Source organism: Fringilla coelebs, assembly GCF_963513975.1.
Source record: "Fringilla coelebs genome assembly, chromosome: 17".
NCBI lineage: Eukaryota > Metazoa > Chordata > Aves > Passeriformes > Fringillidae > Fringilla > Fringilla coelebs.
Window position 1 is genome coordinate 3,310,542 of NC_140043.1, and position 18,790 is coordinate 3,329,331.

At 56.8% G+C, this 18,790-nt stretch overlaps 1 protein-coding gene across 1 annotated transcript in view; it reads left to right on the plus strand.

The window, feature by feature from the left end:
* Positions 1–18,447, plus strand: part of NOS1 (nitric oxide synthase 1) — a gene marked incomplete at both ends in the record, with an annotated part of 44,271 nt that extends 25,824 nt beyond the window's left edge. The window contains 18 exons of the mRNA XM_084216955.1: positions 878–979; positions 1,636–1,830; positions 3,942–4,027; positions 6,322–6,466; positions 6,747–6,851; positions 7,169–7,227; positions 9,960–10,076; positions 10,609–10,783; positions 11,791–11,929; positions 12,605–12,683; positions 13,203–13,396; positions 13,858–14,027; positions 14,246–14,456; positions 15,782–15,869; positions 16,139–16,260; positions 16,709–16,857; positions 17,419–17,613; positions 18,325–18,447. Of these exons, the coding sequence (XP_084073081.1) occupies positions 878–979; positions 1,636–1,830; positions 3,942–4,027; positions 6,322–6,466; positions 6,747–6,851; positions 7,169–7,227; positions 9,960–10,076; positions 10,609–10,783; positions 11,791–11,929; positions 12,605–12,683; positions 13,203–13,396; positions 13,858–14,027; positions 14,246–14,456; positions 15,782–15,869; positions 16,139–16,260; positions 16,709–16,857; positions 17,419–17,613; positions 18,325–18,447 (2,454 nt within the window). The remainder of the gene's footprint in view (positions 1–877; positions 980–1,635; positions 1,831–3,941; positions 4,028–6,321; positions 6,467–6,746; positions 6,852–7,168; positions 7,228–9,959; positions 10,077–10,608; positions 10,784–11,790; positions 11,930–12,604; positions 12,684–13,202; positions 13,397–13,857; positions 14,028–14,245; positions 14,457–15,781; positions 15,870–16,138; positions 16,261–16,708; positions 16,858–17,418; positions 17,614–18,324) is intronic.
* Positions 18,448–18,790: the final 343 nt, after the last annotated feature.

The following is an 18,790-nucleotide window of genomic DNA, read 5'->3' on the forward strand; positions in this document are numbered from 1 at the left end:
AAGCTGCTTCAGGGGAGGTATAGGTTGGATATTAGGAAAAAGTTTTTATGGAAAGAGTGATAAAGTTCTGGAATGGCTGCCCAGGGAGGTGGTGCAGTCACCATCCCTGGGTGTGTTTAACAAGCTTGGATGTGGCACTGGGTGCCAGGGTTTAGGTGAGGTGTTGGGGCTGGGTTGGACTGGATGATCTTGGAGGTCTCTTCCAACCTGGTCATTCTGGGAATTCTCCTGGAGCCACATGGCCGAGGTTGGCAAGGTCTCTGTGTTCTGTGGGGCCATCAGGTGTCTGACACAGCCAGTGTGATCCCTGTGGAACTTCCCACAGACTTCCCAAAGAAGAATCTTAGGGATCAGCAGACACCTGGTTGTGTGCTCAGTTGAGGCCAAGTGCCGAAACATGAAAGGGTGCAGAGGCCCTTGGTGGCTCCTCAGGGATGTGTGTGCCCTCCAGCTGGTCCCATGGCTCAGGGAATGCCCACAGTGGGAGAGATGAAGCCAAGCCATGGGGACGTGCCCGTGCAGGGGGTCTGGATCCATGAAAACCTCCCAGGGAATGTTGTGTTATTTAGAGGGGCTCTGTCCCTCCCCAGTCTCCTGAAAAGCAGAGGGGTGGGAGCAGTGTGAGTGTCCAGCTGCTCCTGGTGGCCTCCTCAGCAGCATTTGGCCACCTGCCTCTGCTCAGGGGGGAGGAAAGGCCATGTTCCTGCCATGGAGAGGAACAGGCAGGATTTCTTCCCAGAGGAAGGCACAAGATCAGCCTTTCCCTGCCCTGTGGGTGCCTTGTGCCAGCCTGGGCCTCTCCTCTCCCCAAGCAGAGCTCTCCAATCCTTGTTTCTTGGCCATTAAATCCTTCCCCTCCTGCCACGTGTTGTTACAGCAAGTGGCCAAGAAAATGAACCTGGATATGAGGAAAACGTCCTCGCTGTGGAAGGACCAGGCCCTGGTGGAGATCAACATCGCTGTGCTCTACAGCTTCCAGGTACCCCAGACCCTGCTGTGCCAGCTGGAGGGACACAGGGACTGGGTGGGACAAGTGTGGAGACATCCACCCAAGGACAACGGCTGAAACTGGGCAGTGCCTCCCAAATTTGGGCTGCTGCAGTGAGATTTAATAATCTCCACACTCTGAGTGTTGTAAAACAACAACACCAGCACCTGAGTCCTGCTGGTCCAGAAGGAATATCCCAACAGGGAGAAAATCCAGCTCTTCTGACCTATCCATGAGGCAGGAACTGGCCCAGGTTCTCCTGCAGCCTGCACCTAAAGGTTGAGTAACAGAACCAGTCCCTGGAGAGCCAGCTTCAAGGGGTGAGAGTCCTTCCCAGAGCTGTGTTGGAGCTGCCCCACTGGAAGACCTTCCCGAGGGTCTGAGCAGAGGATGCTCCATCCCATCCATCCTGTCTTTGCTTGGCCCAGGATGATTAGCAGGGGGAGAAGGGCTCCCATAGCACATCTATTCTCAAAGCTCTTTAGAGCCCCCTTGGGAAGACCATGGTCAGCAGCCACCTTGGATCATCCCCAAAGACCACGGGAGTAAGGAATATTTGGGACAAACAGCTCCAAATGTAAAATTTTGGCTTTTTCCCTCTGGGATGAGTTGACAGCTGCCGGCTCTGCTCTCTTGTCCCCCGACAGAGTGACAAGGTGACCATCGTGGATCACCACTCGGCCACCGAGTCCTTCATCAAGCACATGGAGAACGAGTACCGGTGCCGGGGGGGCTGTCCCGCCGACTGGGTGTGGATTGTGCCGCCCATGTCGGGCAGCATCACCCCCGTCTTCCACCAGGAGATGCTCAACTACCGCCTGACGCCCTCCTTTGAGTACCAGGTGCTGTCCCCACCTCTGCCCTCCAGCGGTGCCTGCGGCCGAGGGCGGGGTGGGACTGGGAGCGCAGGAGGTGCAGGAAGGAGAGGGATGCCATCCAGTTCCTCCACAATGGATATCTCACCCCAGCACAGTGTAATAATGGGAGTTTGCCCCTCCGTGGGGATGTGGCACACCTGAGATCCCAATTTATAATCACACTTTGGAAGTGCCTAATGGGTGGGTGAGGAAATGGCCTGGAAGGCTCCTGGATCCCATTCCAGTCTGCAGGTTTGAGAGGCTGGCTCCTGGATCCCATATTCCATATCCCATATCCCTTTCCACTCTGTAGATTTGAGAGGATGGCTCCTGTATCCCAAATCCTATATCCCATATCCCATATCCCATTCCAGCCTGCAGGTTTGAGTGGATGGCTCCTATATCCCACATCCCATATCCCATATCCCATATCCCATACCCTATTCCAGCCTGCAGGTTTGAGAGGATGGCTCCTGGATCCCAAATCCCATATCCCATATCCCATATCCCATATCCCATATCCCATATCCCATATCCCATATCCCATATTCCATATCCCATATCCCATATCCCATATCCCATAATCCATATCCCATATGGAATGGGTTCCAGCCTGCAGGTTTGAGTGGATGGCTCCTATATCCCACATCCCATATCCCATATCCCATATCCCATACCCTATTCCAGCCTGCAGGTTTGAGAGGATGGCTCCTGGATCCCAAATCCCATATCCCATATCCCTTATCCCATATCCCATATCCCATATCCCATATCCCATATCCCATATCCCATATCCCATATCCCATATCCCATATTCCATATCCCATATCCCATAATCCATATCCCATATGGAATGGGTTCCAGCCTGCAGGTTAGAGAGGACGGCTCCTGTATCGCATATCCCAAATCCCATATCCCATACCCCAAATCCCACATCCCAAATCCCATATCCCATACCCCATTCCAGCCTGAAGGTTTGAGAGGATGGCTCCTGGATCCCAAATCCCATATCCCATATCCCGTATCCCACACCCCAAATCCCATATCCCAAATCCCATATCCCATATCCCATATCCCATATCCCATATCCCATATCCCATAGCCCAAACCCCATATCCCATAGCCCATAGCCCATATCCCATATCCCATATCCCATAGCCCATAGCCCATATCCCATAGCCCATTCCAGCCTGCAGGTTTGAGAGGATGGCTCCTGTGTCCCATATCCCAAATCCCATATCCCATACCCCATTCCAGCCTGAAGGTTTGAGAAGATGGCTCCTGGATCCCATATCCCATATCCCATATCCCATATCCCAAATCTCATATCCCATACCCCATCCCAGCCTGCAGTTTTGAGAGGATGGCTCCTGCACCCAGGGGATCCAGCAGTGGGCCAGGGGCTGCAGCCCAGCAGGCCCAGCAGGGGATCAACCACTGCTGCTGGGGTGTTTAACCCTCCAGCCCATGAGGAAAATCCCCTCAGCAAACACTCCCTCGTTATCCAGCCATCCCTGCTCCGGTGCTTTCCACACAATGTGACCTTTAGTCAAGAGCCCTTAAGGAATAATCACAGAGCAGGAGCAGTCTGTTCACTCCTTAACCAGCCCACCAGGCACCCCGATGCTTCCTGGCTCTGATTGCAGCCTGCAAGGGCACGCAATGAGCTTCTGTGTGCCTGCTCCTGCCTTCAGCTGCCTCCCCTTCCCAAAGGGCCTCTTAGGGAAAAAAACCTGTGGCCAGAGCAGGGGAAAGGATCTGTTTCCATCACCTCTCCCCTTCTGGCGTTGTCTTCTTTTTGGCTGTGGCCTATTAACGCTCCTCTCGAGAGGTGACAGAGCAATTGGCCAGATGCTGTTACAAGCCAGGAGGGTTTATTAGATTGCAATTTTCCTGGGCATGTTCCATAGCCCAGACAAACCCCCCACAAGGCTCCAAGGATCAGGGACATAGAGAGGAGAGGGAGAGCTGTGCAGCAGCAGCAGCTATTCCTCCCCTTCCTGACGGGGAGAATTTAACTCTCAGTGCTGTGGATGCTGCATTTCTCCAAGCCCTGGGCACTCCCCACCCTCTGATCCTGCTTTTCCCTCTCCTAGCCGGACCCCTGGAACACCCACGTCTGGAAAGGGGTCAATGGGACGCCCACCAAGAAGAGGGCCATTGGCTTTAAGAAGCTGGCAAAGTGAGTACCAGCGGGGTCTGGAAAGACCTGGAATGTTTGGGGCTGGTCCTGGATTTAAGCACCCTGTGGGTGTGTGCATCACCCTCCAGATGATGAGCTCTGAGCCTGGGCTTTGGGCCACTGAAGGCTTTACCTGCCCTGAGGGACACCTGGGGACACAGGCAGTCCTTTGAGCACCCCCTCAGAACACCAAGAGGGGTGTGACCAGGTGAATCCCAGATCCTGGGATTGTCTGTTCTCCAGAGCTGTTCATTCTCTGCTTAGGAGGTTTTGATGCTCAGGGATGGCTCTCCCACTTTTGGAGGGTGTTTTGCCCATTTTTCCTTTCCTTGGGGCAGGAAGATCCCCCCTCCCTCTTCAGGGCTGTGCTAGCACTGAGGAGATCAAACTCCTGTCCACATTCCTTCTTTTCCCATTGGCTTTTCCCTACATGAGGAGAACCTGCCCCCAGTGTGTGCCCAACCCTCCAAACACCTGCTTTGGAAGGAAGGGGGGAGATGGGAATGAGGAATCTCCCTGCAGGCAGCAGATGGATCAGGGCTGAGCTGAGATTTGCACTTCATGGTCAGTTGACCCCTGGCAAGGGGCCACCCCAGTCCCTCTTCCCTGCCAAGGCTCCTCAGCAGCAGGGATGCAGGAATGAAGCTCAATTTGGACCCTTTGGCTGATTCTGGCCCAAATTCCTCCCCTGGGGGCCATTGGCAGAGAGGAGCTGCCGGTTCTGTGGCAGCAGAGCCCCGGGCCAAGGCAGGAGAGAGCTGGGTGTGCCCTGGGGACGGTGGCCAGGCTGCCAGGTGGCCCTGGCTCATCACAGCATCTCCCCACGCTTCAGTTTCCCCAAATCCCTGCTATCAATTTGTTCCCACTCTTCAGCTGTCACCTCCTGCGAGCTGCTCTCCGTGGTGCATCCATAAACAGGAGCAGCAGCTGAGGAATGTGCTCCTGCAGCTGACACTGGGGCCGGGGGAAGAGCAGGAGGATTCATGGAGTTGGGAGAAAAAATGCTTTTATTGCTCCCCTCTGCCCCATTGAGGGATGGTTGTATAAAAATGTGAGCGTGGCAGGTCATTTAAAACAAAATCTCCTTTGTTCCTGTGTAGGGAAAGGAATTGTTTTTGTAATTCACCATTAATCCTGTCTGGATCTGGGCTTATCAGCTGAAGAAGAGGCAGCCTGAGCCCAGAGCCTTGAGCATGATTTGGTGCCTGCTCAGACTCAAAAATCTGGCCAAATCTGAGCCTTCAGACCTGCAGTGCCTGCCACTTCCCTGCCCTGGGGCCAGGGGACACTGCCACCACGGGAGGACAGAGGGGCTGAAGTGTGCTGAGGGTGGTGATGCAGCAGCAAACAGAAATGCTCCTGAGGCTGACCTTGCTGTGAAGAGGAGCTGCCAGGGGCAGGCAGGATAAACCAGCCTGGAGGAGTTTCTACCTCTTCTTTCCTCTTTTTGTCCTCCCTAAATGATTCCCCAAACCCAGAGTATTTCTGAGCAGGAGGGGCAGGGGGATGCTGGACTCCTTCTGCCCAGTGTGACCACTCCAGCTGCAGCCTCTGCTCCCCACAGCTCCTCTGAAGGGGATGCAGGAGCCCTGCTGAACTCAAAAACCTGAGGCAAGGGCTGTCAAAGTGAATCAGGCAGCCCTTCCTCCTGCAGAGGCCACAGAGAGGCTTTGTGCTCCCTCAGTCTCCCAAAAATCACCTTTCCCTGTTGCAACAGCAGCCTAAATCCAGACCTGATGGATTTCTGCCTTTCTGGTGGCCCCATTTAAAGGCTTGGTGGTCCTCTTAGGAAAAAAAATGTTTGGCATGTAGGAAGAACAGTGTTGATGTGATTATGAATGATTATGAATCTTTTTCCTTTCCCTTTCCTTTCCTTTCCTTTCCTTTCCTTTCCTTTCCTTTCCTTTCCTTTCCTTTCCTTTCCCTTTCCCTTTCCCTTTCCCTTTCCCTTTCCCTTTCCCTTTCCCTTTCCCTTTCCCTTTCCCTTTCCCTTTGTTCACCTGCCCCTGATTCTTCTCCTGCTTCTGTGCCCCTGCAGAAATATCACCCCCATGCCTGGTTTAGCCTTTTCCTCCTTCACCCCACCTGGGTATTTGAGCTCTGTCCAAGCTCCCCCATCTCCTTTCCTCTCTGACAAGTTGAGCTCCTCCAAGGCTTCCCTGTTTTCCATGTGACAACCAAAAAACTGATGCTACAGCTTTGTAAGGCTGATCATTTAATAGGAAATAAAAAGGTCTGGGCTAGAGGCATGTGTCAGGACCAAGCTCTGACTGGGATTTACTCCTGCTTCCCAGGGCTGTGAAGTTCTCAGCCAAGCTGATGGGCCAAGCCATGGCCAAGAGGGTCAAGGCCACCATCCTGTATGCCACGGAAACGGGGAAGTCCCAGGTCTATGCAAAAACCCTCTGTGAGATCTTCAAACATGCCTTTGATGCCAAGGTATTGCTCCTGACACGTGATGGGTGTGAGATCATGATGTGAAAACAGCTGCCAAGGGTCTTCAGGGTGTGCCCCTGTGGGTCTGGGTTGGAGAAAAATCCCTGATTTCCTGCACTGATTGCAGCTGTGGCCCTGGGAGTGGCAGCCCCGGGGCTGGCCCTGTCCCTCCAGGCTCCTGTTCCCACCCTCCCCGTGCAGAGACCTCAGCAGGGATGGGCTGTCCCCACCCCCAGCCAGCCCGGGAGGCTCCCAGCTCTCTGTGCCCTCTCTGTGCCCCCAGGTGATGGCCATGGATGAGTATGATGTGGTGCACCTGGAGCACGAGACCATGGTCCTGGTGGTCACCAGCACCTTCGGCAACGGGGACCCTCCTGAGAACGGAGAGGTAGGACAGCAGGGGACAGCAGGGCACAAGGCTAGGAACGTCTTTGTTTGGCTCAGACTGAGCTGGAAGGACCCAAAACAGGTCCAGGTGCTGCCTCCAGCCTGCTCTGGAGCAGGGATATCTCCTGGTTCCCCGCCAGGACACAGCCACTGACCTGATGTTCAGTTTGTCCTGTGTGACCCCAGCAGTGTCACACAGAAGGTGACAGTCCCCTGGACAGCGAGCAGGGAGCAGAGCCACAGCCCAGGCTGTGCTCAGGGCTTGGTTTACTGAAAAACCTGGCAAAACTGATGGCCCTTTTTGTTCTTTTTCTGTAGAAATTTGGCTGTGCATTAATGGAGATGAAGAATCCCAACTCCAACCTGGAGGAGAGGAAGTAAGAGCGCCCCAACCCCTTCCCCTCCCACTCCAACCCTTTCCCCTCCCAGTCCAAACCCCAGCATGCAGGACAGGGGAGTGGGAAATCCTTGGGCAGATCTCACATTTGCAAATATGCAGGAATGGAGACCCAGGGAATGGAGAGACTGGAGGTCCCAGGGAGGATAAAAACACAAACTCAGGGGTGCCTGTGGATCTCAGCTTGTAATTCCCTGGGGTGACACTTTAAAGCTTCTCTCTTCATCTTGAAAGGCAGGAATTTGTGGAAAAACAAAAAAACAACCCACAGATAAAAGTAGGAATTTCCCCAAAATCATCGATTCTGAGAGCCAGAGCCTGTCCAGGAGGCACCAAAATAGTAAGAGTTGGAGGTAGAAGGGAGTTCCCAGCCTTGCAGATGTAGGTGGGGGAGGGCTGGAGAACCAGATTTAGCTCCATGCATGGTGTGAAAAGATTTCTAGGGAAAATGAGAGCTGTGATAATCCTGTGATGTTTGTAACCGGTACCTTGGAGACAGAATCTGGGATTGTAGAAAATCCCCCTTCAGGGGAGGATGAGCTTTGTGCAGATCCCAGGGGGGGAAGGAAGGGAGGGCACTGACAATGATCGTTTGGGGTCTCCTCTAATTTTAGCCGTGAAGAATAAAACATTTCCCTGAACTGGGTCACTGCTGTGCCCTGGAATATCTCCTGAGCTAACAACTGGCACAGAGCTGCTCCTTAATTCAGGAGGGATCCAGGGCAATTCCAGCACCCTGGCTCAGGGCAGTGCCACTGGGGTGGTGACAAACACACAGGGACCAGTCTGTCCTGGGATGGCCCTGACTCCAGGGTGGTGACAAACACACAGGGACCAGTCTGTCCTGGGATGGCCCTGACTCCAGGGTGGTGACAAACACACAGGGACCAGTCTGTCCTGGGTTGGCCCTGACTCCAGGGTGGTGACAAACACACAGGGACCAGTCTGTCCTGGGATAGCCCTGACTCCAGGGCGGTGACAAACACACAGGGACCAGTCTGTGACTCTCCAGAGCCCCAGGTGCTGGCCCTGCTGATGGATCCCTTCAGTGCTGCCCAGCTGAAAACCCAGCAGGCTCCTCATGGCCTCGTGCCTCAGTGGGCACAGTGACAGAGCAGGCTGCCCTGGAGGGGTGGCCATGGAGAAGGAGCATTCCACACATGGTTCTCACCCCAAGGATCTTCTCCCTGGGTGCAGAGGTGCTGCCCATGGCCAGTCAGGCAGACTTGAGGAGGTTAAAAGCCCCTGGGCTCGGTGCTTGCTGTCCCAGACACCTCCAAGTGTGATTTAAGGGCTGGTAGGAGTTTCTAAGAGCCAGGCAGGGACGCCCTGCACTGCCCCAGGCTGCTCCAAGGCCCATCCAGCCGGGCCTTGGACACTTCCAGGGATTCACAGCTTCTCTTTTTGGCATTGCCCCAGTCAATATCCAAGACCTTGCTGACATCAAGCACTCAAAAAGCCTTTTGCAATGAGAAAGAGAGCTGGAGGAGGCTGTGGGGGAGAGAGGGACAGTGTCAGCCTGGTTAATGACACCTGCAGAGAGCAGCTCCTGTCCATGCAGCCCATGGAGCCCCAGCTCCCCCAGGGAATGCTGAGACCCCTCAGGGCAGGGTGGCCTCTCAGTGTGGCAGTGTCACAGGAGCCTGGCAGGGCTCTCTGCCCCCAGCCCTGTGCTGGGCTTGGTATTTGGCTCCTCGTGTCTTACAGCAAGGGTTTCCCAAGGGTTTTCCAAAGCATTCCTATTCCAAGCCTGCTGTTGGAGTGCAGCTCATCCATCCCACTCCACAGGGACCTTCTCATTCCAGCTGCTGTCCCAGCCCTGGGCCCAGCACCCACCTGGGCAATTTGGGCCATGTGTCCCTCTAGTCCAGAGGGTCGTGCTGCCCTGGACAGAGTCTGGATTGCAGAAAATCCCCCACACTGCAAGATGAGCTTGGAGCATCTCAGAGGCCGGGGAGGAGGCCAGCTAACCCAGGATAACCCAGGGGAGGCCATGGCCAGGGCCAGCAGAGTGGAGGAGCAGAAAGGCCAGGGAGAGGGGGGAGGCTGAGGGACAGAGGTGGCCCTGGGACCCTGTGACTGGTCTGTCCCTGGCAGGGGTGGCCCTGGGGCCCTGTGACCCGGCTGTCCCTGGCTCAGGCCGTGCTCTCCTGTGCCGTGCCGTGCCGGGTGCAGGAGCTGTGCCGTGACTCATGCACACAGCCCTGCTCACTGCTCACTGCTCTGCCTGTAAATTTAGAAACTCTTGTGCGGAGCAATTTTGGGAGATGGCTCAATTCAGAAATACTTCTGCTGTTGTCAGATTTTATTTTTTTTTTCTCGGCTCCCCTTCCCCCTCCTCACCCCTTCTTCTCTCACTCTGTTTTTTTTTTTTCTTTTTATTTCCCACTTCCTATGAATGAAACAACCCTCAGAATATCTCTTCAGACACACACCTGACCTTGTGTGCTGCCAGGGAAGGGCAGGTAGAGCCAAAGGTCCTGGCAGCTCTGTGTCCTTGTGGTGGCCAGCACAGTGGGAGGTGACAAGGACCTCAGGGAGCATTCCTGCCCCAGCTGGGGATGCACAGGGCGTGCTATGGCCTTACCCCTGGAGGGAGCACATCCCTCTGCTCTTCCCACACCGCCTGCTGGTGGAGTTGTGAGCCCTGAGCTCTGCTTTGGAGCCCTCCTGTGCCCCCAGAGTGAGCCTGGCTGCTGTCGCTGTTCGCAGGAGCTACAAGGTCCGGTTCAACAGCGTCTCCTCCTACTCGGACGCGCGGAAATCCTCCAGTGATGGCCCCGACTCCAGGGACAACTTCGAGAGCACGGGGCCCCTGGCAAACGTCAGGTAAAGAGCAGGAGCTGGTGCTGCACAGAGCCCAGCTCGCCCTGAGGTGTTTGGGTGATGTGCAGACCCCTCCAGGCTGCTGTGGGTGCTGGTGGGACAGGAGGGGCCAGCTGTGCTCGAGAGCTCCTTGCTCCTGTCATGTTTCTATAAGAGCTGGCTCTGAACTGAAATAATTCAGCTCAATAGCTGCGACTTTTAAAACTTAATAGCTGTATCTAGATGAAGCTTTTGAACTCGACTTGCTACCCAGACATGTGGTCTCCAGTGCAGCACAAACTGCAAATTTTCACCAGAGCCACACGTCAACTGAATTCTGAGAATAAGTTGTTCGTGTAGTAAGTGAAAACAGCTGCATTGTGGTGAGTCACCCCGCTGCACACTGGGGTTGGAAACTGCTCATCACCTCGTGCGTGCCAGAGAGTTGTGAGCCCTACGATTTAGGGAGCACATCAGTAAACCCTGGTGTCTTCTGGCGGGATTGCCTTCCCCCTCAGGGGAGCTGAGCAGCCACAGCCGAGCCATCTTTGCACAGGTTCTCCGTGTTTGGGCTGGGCTCCAGGGCTTATCCCCACTTCTGCGCCTTCGCCCGCGCCGTGGACACGCTGCTGGAGGAGCTGGGGGGAGAGAGGATCCTGCGCATGGGAGAAGGGGATGAGCTCTGCGGCCAGGAGGAATCCTTCAGGACCTGGGCCAAGAAGGTCTTCAAGGTAACCTGGGGCTGCAGGGAGGAGCAGGGGGGGAGAAGGACAGAGCTTGGAGCTGGATCTGAACCTGGCCTCCCCTTCCCGGCGCCGGGACGCTCCAGCACCACCCCAGCCCTCAGTAAAGAGGGTGGATGGAGCTGGGCCTCTGCTTTGTGCTGACCACCCAAAGCTCACCAGCGTGCTGAATCCCTGCATCACCCCAGATATCTGGGAAGGAGAGCCCCACGAGCCGGGCCCGTGGGCACTGCTCCAGCCCCACGCTGCTGCGGGCTCCTTCTCCGTGTGGGCTGGGCTGGGCTGGGGGCATCGGCTGGGCTGGGCTGGGCTGGGCTGGGCTGGGCTGGGCTGGGCTGAGCTAAACTGAGCTGAGCTGAGCTGAGCTGGGCTGGGCTGGGCTGGGCTGAGAGGATCAGCTGGGCTGGGCTGGGCTGGGCTGGGCTGGGCTGGGCTGAGAGGATCAGCTGGGCCAGGCTGGGCCGGGCTGAGTTGAGTTGAGTTGAGGGGATCAGCTGAGCTGAGCTGAGGGGATCGGCTGGGCTGAGCTGAGGGGATCAGCTGGGCTAGGCTGAGCTGGGCTGAGGGGATCGGCTGGGCTAGGCTGAGCTGGGCTGAGGGGATCGGCTGGGCTGGGCTGGGCTGGGCTGGGCTGAGCTGAGCTGAGCTGAGCTGGGCTGAGCTGAGCTGAGGGGATCGGCTGCGCTGGGCTGGGCTGGGCTGGGCTGGGCTGAGTTGAGCTGAGCTGAGGGGATCGGCTGGGCCGGGCTGAGCTGAGCTGAGCTGACTTGAGTTGAGTTGAGTTGAGTTGAGTTGAGCTGAGTTGAGTTGAGTTGAGTTGAGCTGAGGGGATCACCTGAGCTGAGCTGAGGGGATCTGCCGGGCTGAGCTGAGCTGAGCTGAGAGGATCGGCTGGGCTGGGCTGAGCTGAGAGGATCGGCTGGGCTGAGCTGAGCTGAGCTGGGCCGAGCTGAGCTGAGCTGAGGGGGTGCCTGAGGGCCTGGTGGGTGCTGCAGGCAGCGTGTGACGTGTTCTGCGTGGGGGATGACGTGAACATCGAGAAAGCCAACAACTCCCTGATCAGCAACGACCGCAGCTGGAAGAGGAGCAAGTTCCGCCTGACCTACGTGGCTGAGGCCCCGGAGCTCACACAAGGTACAGGCCTAGAGGGCTCTGCCTGTGGGGGACGTGGACAACACACAGGGGCAGAGGGGCCAGACCCTGTTTTTTTGTCTCTGTTAAATCCCCAGCGTTTCAGCCCTGCCTTTCCCCCCACCCCATGCCCAAGGAGGAGCCCCAGGCCCCTCAGGCCCAAGGAGCAGCCCCAGGCCCCTCAGGCCGGTCCTGTCTGTATCTGTAACAGAGATGTTTGGACATGATCTGCTCTCCCTCCTCCTGACCCCGTTTTTTAAAGTGAAGAGCTGGAAAATTGGGATCTTTCCAGGCTTATTTTGTCCAGTGCTGCTCCGTGGAGCGTTGTGGAGCACAGGCAGGTCCAGCCCATGGACACCTGTCCCCTCAGCACGGCTCCTGCAGCCCCAGCTCAGCTCTGCCCAAACCCAGGCGCTCTCCTGCCAGCCAGGTGGCACTGGCAGCGAGAGGAGCTGTGGGCAGTGTGAGGGCACAGCCCTGAGTGTCACAGGGTTTTGGAGTCCTCCTCTGTCACTAACAAAACGTGTTTGGGTCACCCCTGGGGTTCCTGATCCCTTGGGCTCACAGGAGGGAGGTCAAACCCCTGTGGTCAGCTCTGGCCTGAGGGGCTGAACCCACAGTGATCCTACAGAAGCCTTGGCCATGCTGAATCCCTTCCCTGGCTCTTTTCCTCCTCAGGACTGTACAGCATCCACAAAAAACGTGTCTATGCAGCCCGGCTCCTCACACGCCAGAACCTGCAGAGCCCCAAGTCCAGGTAGGAGATGCTGCTGTCCTGGGAGCTGAACACACACCTGGGGCACCCAGAACAGTGCTACAAACAGCCCTTGAGCCCTGGATGTCCATGGAATCCACCTTTGTGCAGGCCATGAGTCAGCCTGGAAGGCAGTGGAGGGTGTTCCTGGCCTCCATGCACGGTGGAGTTCCTGCTGGTCCCTCCCTCAGCCCACGGGATGGGGAGCTGGCTGGAGGGGCAGCAAAGGAAGGATAAAATTGCTGAGCAAGAGGTTCAATTGGTTCTCACCTTTTAAAAAGTCCCTGAGGGTGAGTCAGGGCGTGCTGCACTGTCCCTTCTCCCTGCTGTCACCTTGGTGACACGGCCACCACAGCTTGGACATGCCACCACCCCTGCCCAGCTCACCAGCAGCTCCTGAGGCCAAGGCTCAGCCTCTCCCTGAGGGATCTTTGGGGGCTTTCCAAGATCATCCCAAAGTCAATGATTTTGGGGAAGGATCCCCCTAACCACTTTTCCCTGCCTTTGCTCCTCGCCCCGCAGCCGCCTGACGATTTTCCTGCGCCTGCACACCAACGGGCACCAGGAGCTGCAGTACCAGCCCGGGGACCACCTGGGCGTCTTCCCGGGCAACCACGAGGACTTGGTCAATGCCCTCATCGACAGGCTGGAGGATGCCCCTCCAACCAACCAGCTGGTGAAGGTGGAGCTGCTGGAGGAGAGGAGCACGGCTCTAGGTAACCAGGGAGCACAGGTGGCCTCTCTCCTCCTTTCCCTGAAGTTCCTGTAGCTCCTCAGGGAGGTGGGTGGCCCCAGGAAAATTAGTTTCATCTCCCTGGTGTGTTTGTGTGGACTGGGAGTGCCTCCTTCATCCCAGCTCTGCCCAGAGCCGTTGCTTGCCTGCACTTGGGATGTGGAGCAAGGGTTTGAAGGGTGGGCAGGGCGCCGAGGAAGATTTTCCGTGATAAAACTAAAGGTGTTTATATTGCCTTAGAAAGGGCAATGTCTAGGACTGGGAAGAAGAGTTAAGGGACGTGGAGGGGCCATCCCAACACTGGATTTCAGGGTTTTCCTGATTCCCTGCTGGAGATGGAAAACCCTAATCCAGTGTCTCAGAGGGAGATGAAAACCAGGATTTGCCCACCTTGGCCCTGCTGCTCAGCTGATCCCAGGCTCGTGCTGGATTCCCTCCTGGCAGGTGTCATCAGTAACTGGACAGACGAGAACCGTGTCCCACCCTGCACCATCTTCCAGGCCTTCAAGTACTACCTGGACATCACCACCCCTCCCACCCCGCTGCTGCTGCAGCAGTTTGCTCTGCTGGCCACCAGTGACAAGGAGAAGAAACGTCTGCAGGTCCTCAGCAAGGTAAAGAGCCCAAGCCCCGGGTTCTGCAAGGTCTGGGGGCAATCACAGCTCAGCCAGGGCACTTCCATCCCACACTGTGCTCAGGCTGAGTCTCCACCTCTGAGCAGGGCTTGGGGTGTCTTCACTGCCACCCACTCCAGCTTTGCCACCAGGGCCTCCTGGGATATCACCTGGAAAAGGTGGATCCTGCAGCTCTCTCCTCCCTCCCTCTTTCCCAGGGCTTGCAGGAGTACGAGGAGTGGAAGTGGTCCAAGAACCCCACGATCGTGGAGGTGCTGGAGGAGTTCCCCTCGGTGCAGATGCCCTCCACGCTGCTGCTGACCCAGCTGCCCCTCCTGCAGCCTCGCTACTACTCCATCAGCTCGTCCCCAGAGATGTACCCAGGGGAGGTGCACCTCACCGTGGCCGTGGTGTCCTACCGCACCCGAGGTACCGCCCCAGGGCTGGGCTCTGGGGGAAACACACACAGGGGCAGCCACACCAAACCTCTGCCAGGGAGATGTTCCTTTAAAGCCCACTGCAGGAGCAGATTCCCCCAAACCACTGCTGTCCCATGGCATGGAGAGTGGCAGTGATACAGAGGTGGCACTTTTCAGGCAGGGTCTTGGTTTGAACAGATAGATGTCTGCTAAGGAAGGCAGGAGCCTCCTTGAAATGGAAAATGCAAACCCTCTCCCTCTGAACTATCATAATTTTGAAATTAAGGGGCTCTCAGGCAAAGATATGGGAGTAGGAATAACAGTTCTTTACTAGGAAAATTAAAAATACAAATGCAATAGTACAAACAAAAAAAAAACAACACTGCCAGAGTCAGAGCATGCCCTGACCCCCTGTGTGTCAGGGTGGGGGCACAGCCCCATCCCATGGGGGCTCAGCCCTCCTGCAGTGCCAGCTGTGGTTCTGCTGCAGCAGGATCCTGCACAAGGGGGGAGTTTTCCTCTGCAGCTCCAGGGCTGCTGGAGATGGGCCTGCTCTCCCTCTGGGAATGCAGGGCAGGAGAAAGCTGCTCCTCTGGGAATGCAGGGGGCAAAGGCTGCTGTGCTGTTCCAGGGCAGATTGTATCCAGGTAGGAATGCTTGGCTCCTCCCTGGGCAGAGCATCTCCCCATGGGATGGTGGAATTTGATCAGCCCTGCAGGGACACTCAGTGGCCATGGACAGCAGAGATCTGCTGGAGGGAGGATGGGCTGTGGGAGAGATAAAGAAAACTGCCCCATGAACAGCAGAGAACTGCCCCAGCTCTGACAGATGGGGGTAGAACACACACCTTTCAACCTGAGACAGGCAGGTCCATAACCCAAGCTCCATGTAGGATTCTGTTTGCCCACCCCAAAATCCACATTCCCAGTAGCCAAACCTGTGTAGCAGTGACATTGATGTGTCCAGGCATGGTCATGGTGTGGATGGACACAGCCCTGGTGCTCTGCAGGACACAGGGAGGACAGTGAAGCTGCCATGAGGTGGTTTGTGTCTGGGAGCATCACAATGCTGCTCCTGCCAAAAAGGTCCAAAGGAGAGCTGGGTGCTCCCTAAGGATTGTGGAGGTCCAGCTGTGCCAGTCTGGGTCCTGGGTACCTCCACAGAGGGATACAAGGGCCAAACTCTGCCAAGTTCATGGAGAATGGATGCTGAGATATGAAATGTTTCAGGGAGGTGTTCATGCAGAATGTAGCAGGGAGGGTTTTAGGAAAGAAAACAGGGTGATGTGCCATGAACAGACCTCCCTTCCCTCCCTCTCTCTCCCTTCCTTCCCAGATGGAGAGGGACCCATCCACCACGGCGTGTGCTCCTCGTGGCTCAGTCGCATCCAGACAGATGAAGTGGTGCCCTGCTTTGTACGAGGGTGAGTGACCCACAGAGGCCAGGCCTGAGGAGGAGGGGGTAAGACCCCTCACAGGGTGAGCTCTCTGCCCTCGATTGTTGCCACAGCAGGAGAAAACAGGGCTGGGTTTGTGAGCAAATGGCTCCCCTTTGAGGGAAATTCTGCACAAAAAAGTCACATCCTGAGATTTCACCTCATTTTCTGCCCCTCATTCTCTGGGAGCTGTCTCAGCTGGCTGTGGGCAGAGGGAGCAGCCTGCTGGTGTTTAACTGGAGCTTTGATGTGTGCAGTGCCCCCGGGTTCCACCTGCCCCAGGACCCCCAGGTGCCCTGCATCCTCATCGGCCCCGGCACCGGCATTGCCCCCTTCCGCAGCTTCTGGCAGCAGCGACTCTTTGACATCCAGCACAAAGGTGGGGCCAATCCTCTTCCTCCCTTCACAGAGCTTGGGTGGGGCCATCCTCTTCCTCACCTCACAGAGATTTTGGGTAGGGCTGTCCTTCCTCACCTCAGATTTTGGGTGGAGCCGTCTTTCCTCACCTCACACAGGTTTTGGGTGGGGCCATCCTTCCTCACCTCACAGAGATTTTGGGTAGAGCTTTCCCCTGTTTCACCTCACACAGGTTTTGGGTGGGGCCATCCTCTTCCTCACCTCACAGATTTTGGGTGGGGCCATCCTCTTCCTCACCTCACACAGGTTTTGGGAACCCTTAGTTGGGGTATTAGGATGGGGGTCCCACCCTGCCGGGGGTGTTCCAGCAGATCTGCTGGCAGTCTGGGGGGAGGTGGCTGGTGGGGACTGGAGGTGGCTGGTGGAAACTGGTGGCCCCCGGCTGAGTGCTGTCCCCACGCTGTCCCCAGGGCTGAAGCCATGTCCCATGGTGCTGGTGTTTGGCTGTCGGCAGTCCAGGATTGACCACATCTACAAGGAGGAGACGCTGTTTGCCAAGAGCCAGGGTGTCTTCAGGGAGCTGTACACGGCCTATTCCCGGGAACCCGACAGACCAAAGGTGGGCACGGCCTGGGAATGCTGCCTGGTGCCCACGGGGTGCCAGCAGGGCTGGGTCCCTGGCCAGTGGTGGCTCATCCCTGGGGCACAGAAATGGGCAGGATTGTCCCTTCCCTGTGGGCAGCATTCCCAGGGTGTGTCCCCATCCCAGTGCCAGCTGGAATGCATGCCTAGGCTGCTCCTGCTGCCATCCAGATGGGAGAGGAGGAGGGGAAAGGGGAATGGGAAAGGAAAATGGGGAAGGGAAAGGGGAAGGGAAAAGAGGAGGATGGGAAAGGAAAGGAAAAGGATGTCACCCAGCGGGGTGGCCCAGAGCCAGTGCAAATACCTGCTCCAAAATCCCACTGGGACTGAACAGGCCTGGCAATGGAAGAGATGGTGCAGGTGTGCCCATGCAGGAGCAGAAGGACGCTTTTGCTGCTGTCCCCACCTCTTTTTTGTCACTGTGGGTGCTGCAAGGCACAGCTGTGTCCCCCAAAGAGGGGTCACCCCTCAGTGGTGCCCCCAGGGCAGGACAAACCCGAGTTAATCCCAGCTCCTCCTCCTCCTCCTTGTCCCTCAGAAATACGTGCAGGACGTGTTACAGGAGCAGCTGGCCCAGACCGTGTTCAAAGCACTGAAGGAGCAGGGAGGCCACATCTACGTCTGCGGGGATGTCACCATGGCCGGGGACGTCCTCAAGGCCGTGCAGCTCATCGTGAGGCAGCAGGGCCAGCTGTCAGCAGAGGAGGCAGGAGCCTTCCTCAGCAAGCTGCGGGTGAGTGGTGTCTGCAGAGTGCCACCGCCACCCGTGCGTGCCACCACTGCCACTCCTGCCAGGGGCACTGCACCTGCTGCCTGCCCCCCCTGTGCCCAGGGAGGGTCGGCAGGGGGACATTCCAAAGGTGTCTGTGTGCAGGGAGGTCACCTGGCTCCTGACGCTGGTGACAGCGCTTTTGGGCACCCCTGGCAGGGCTTGTTGACCATCCACCAAAAAATGGATTTATCAGGGCATTTTGTGGGTCCCTGCTGCAAATCTCCCTGTCTGTGCACCCTATGCCAGACACAGATGATGCAGCTGAAGCTTAAATGAGCTCAGTTTGGGACACAGACCCATGGGTGGATGCTGGAAGAGCTCTGCTTCTCCCCAGGAGGATAACTCAGCATGATTCCTGTGGGATTGCCCCTTCTGAACCGTGTCCCCACCTCCACCCAGGCCCCAGACCCTCAGGCTGTCCACAGACTGCCCTCGAGCTGCTGTGCCCCTGCCAGCCAGGAATTCCCAGCAGCTGAGGGGATCTGCTGCCTAGAACAGCCCCCCTGTGTCCAGGGCATGACCTTGGGAGGGTCACTCCACCGTCTGTCCCCTGGTGACAAACCCCAAACCCTCTCCCGTGCTTTTGCTGCCTCCCCACCACACAGGGTTTTGCTGGGGCTGTCCCTGAGCATCCACAAATGCCCTTTTTCCCCCTGCCACCCTCCCTGCCAGGATGACAGCCGGTACCACGAGGATATTTTTGGAGTCACCCTGCGCACGTATGAGGTGACAAACCGCCTTAGATCCGAGTCCATCGCCTTCATCGAGGAGAGCAAAAAAGACACGGATGAGTGAGTCCACACCTTTGTTTTAACCCCTGCAGCCACCTCGTGGGCTGGGAAAGGATGGGGAAGAAAGCTTTGGCTTTTGTTGCACACCTCGAAGCAAGGGCTGAGGAAGGCACTTGCTCTGGAAGCCCAGCAGTGCCTCTGGAATAGCTGTCACCTCTCTAGGATAAACCCCCCCCCAGCTTCCCAATTTATTGCACTGATGTGCTCAGACCTGACCATCCCATCCAAAGGAAAATGATCCTGCCTGCTGTCTGCTTCCAGGCTGGCAAAATCCACAGGCAGGGGTGGCTCTCCCCAGCTGCAGGGGAGCCTGGCTGGCTCCAGGTGTTCAGCTCTCCATGCCCCTT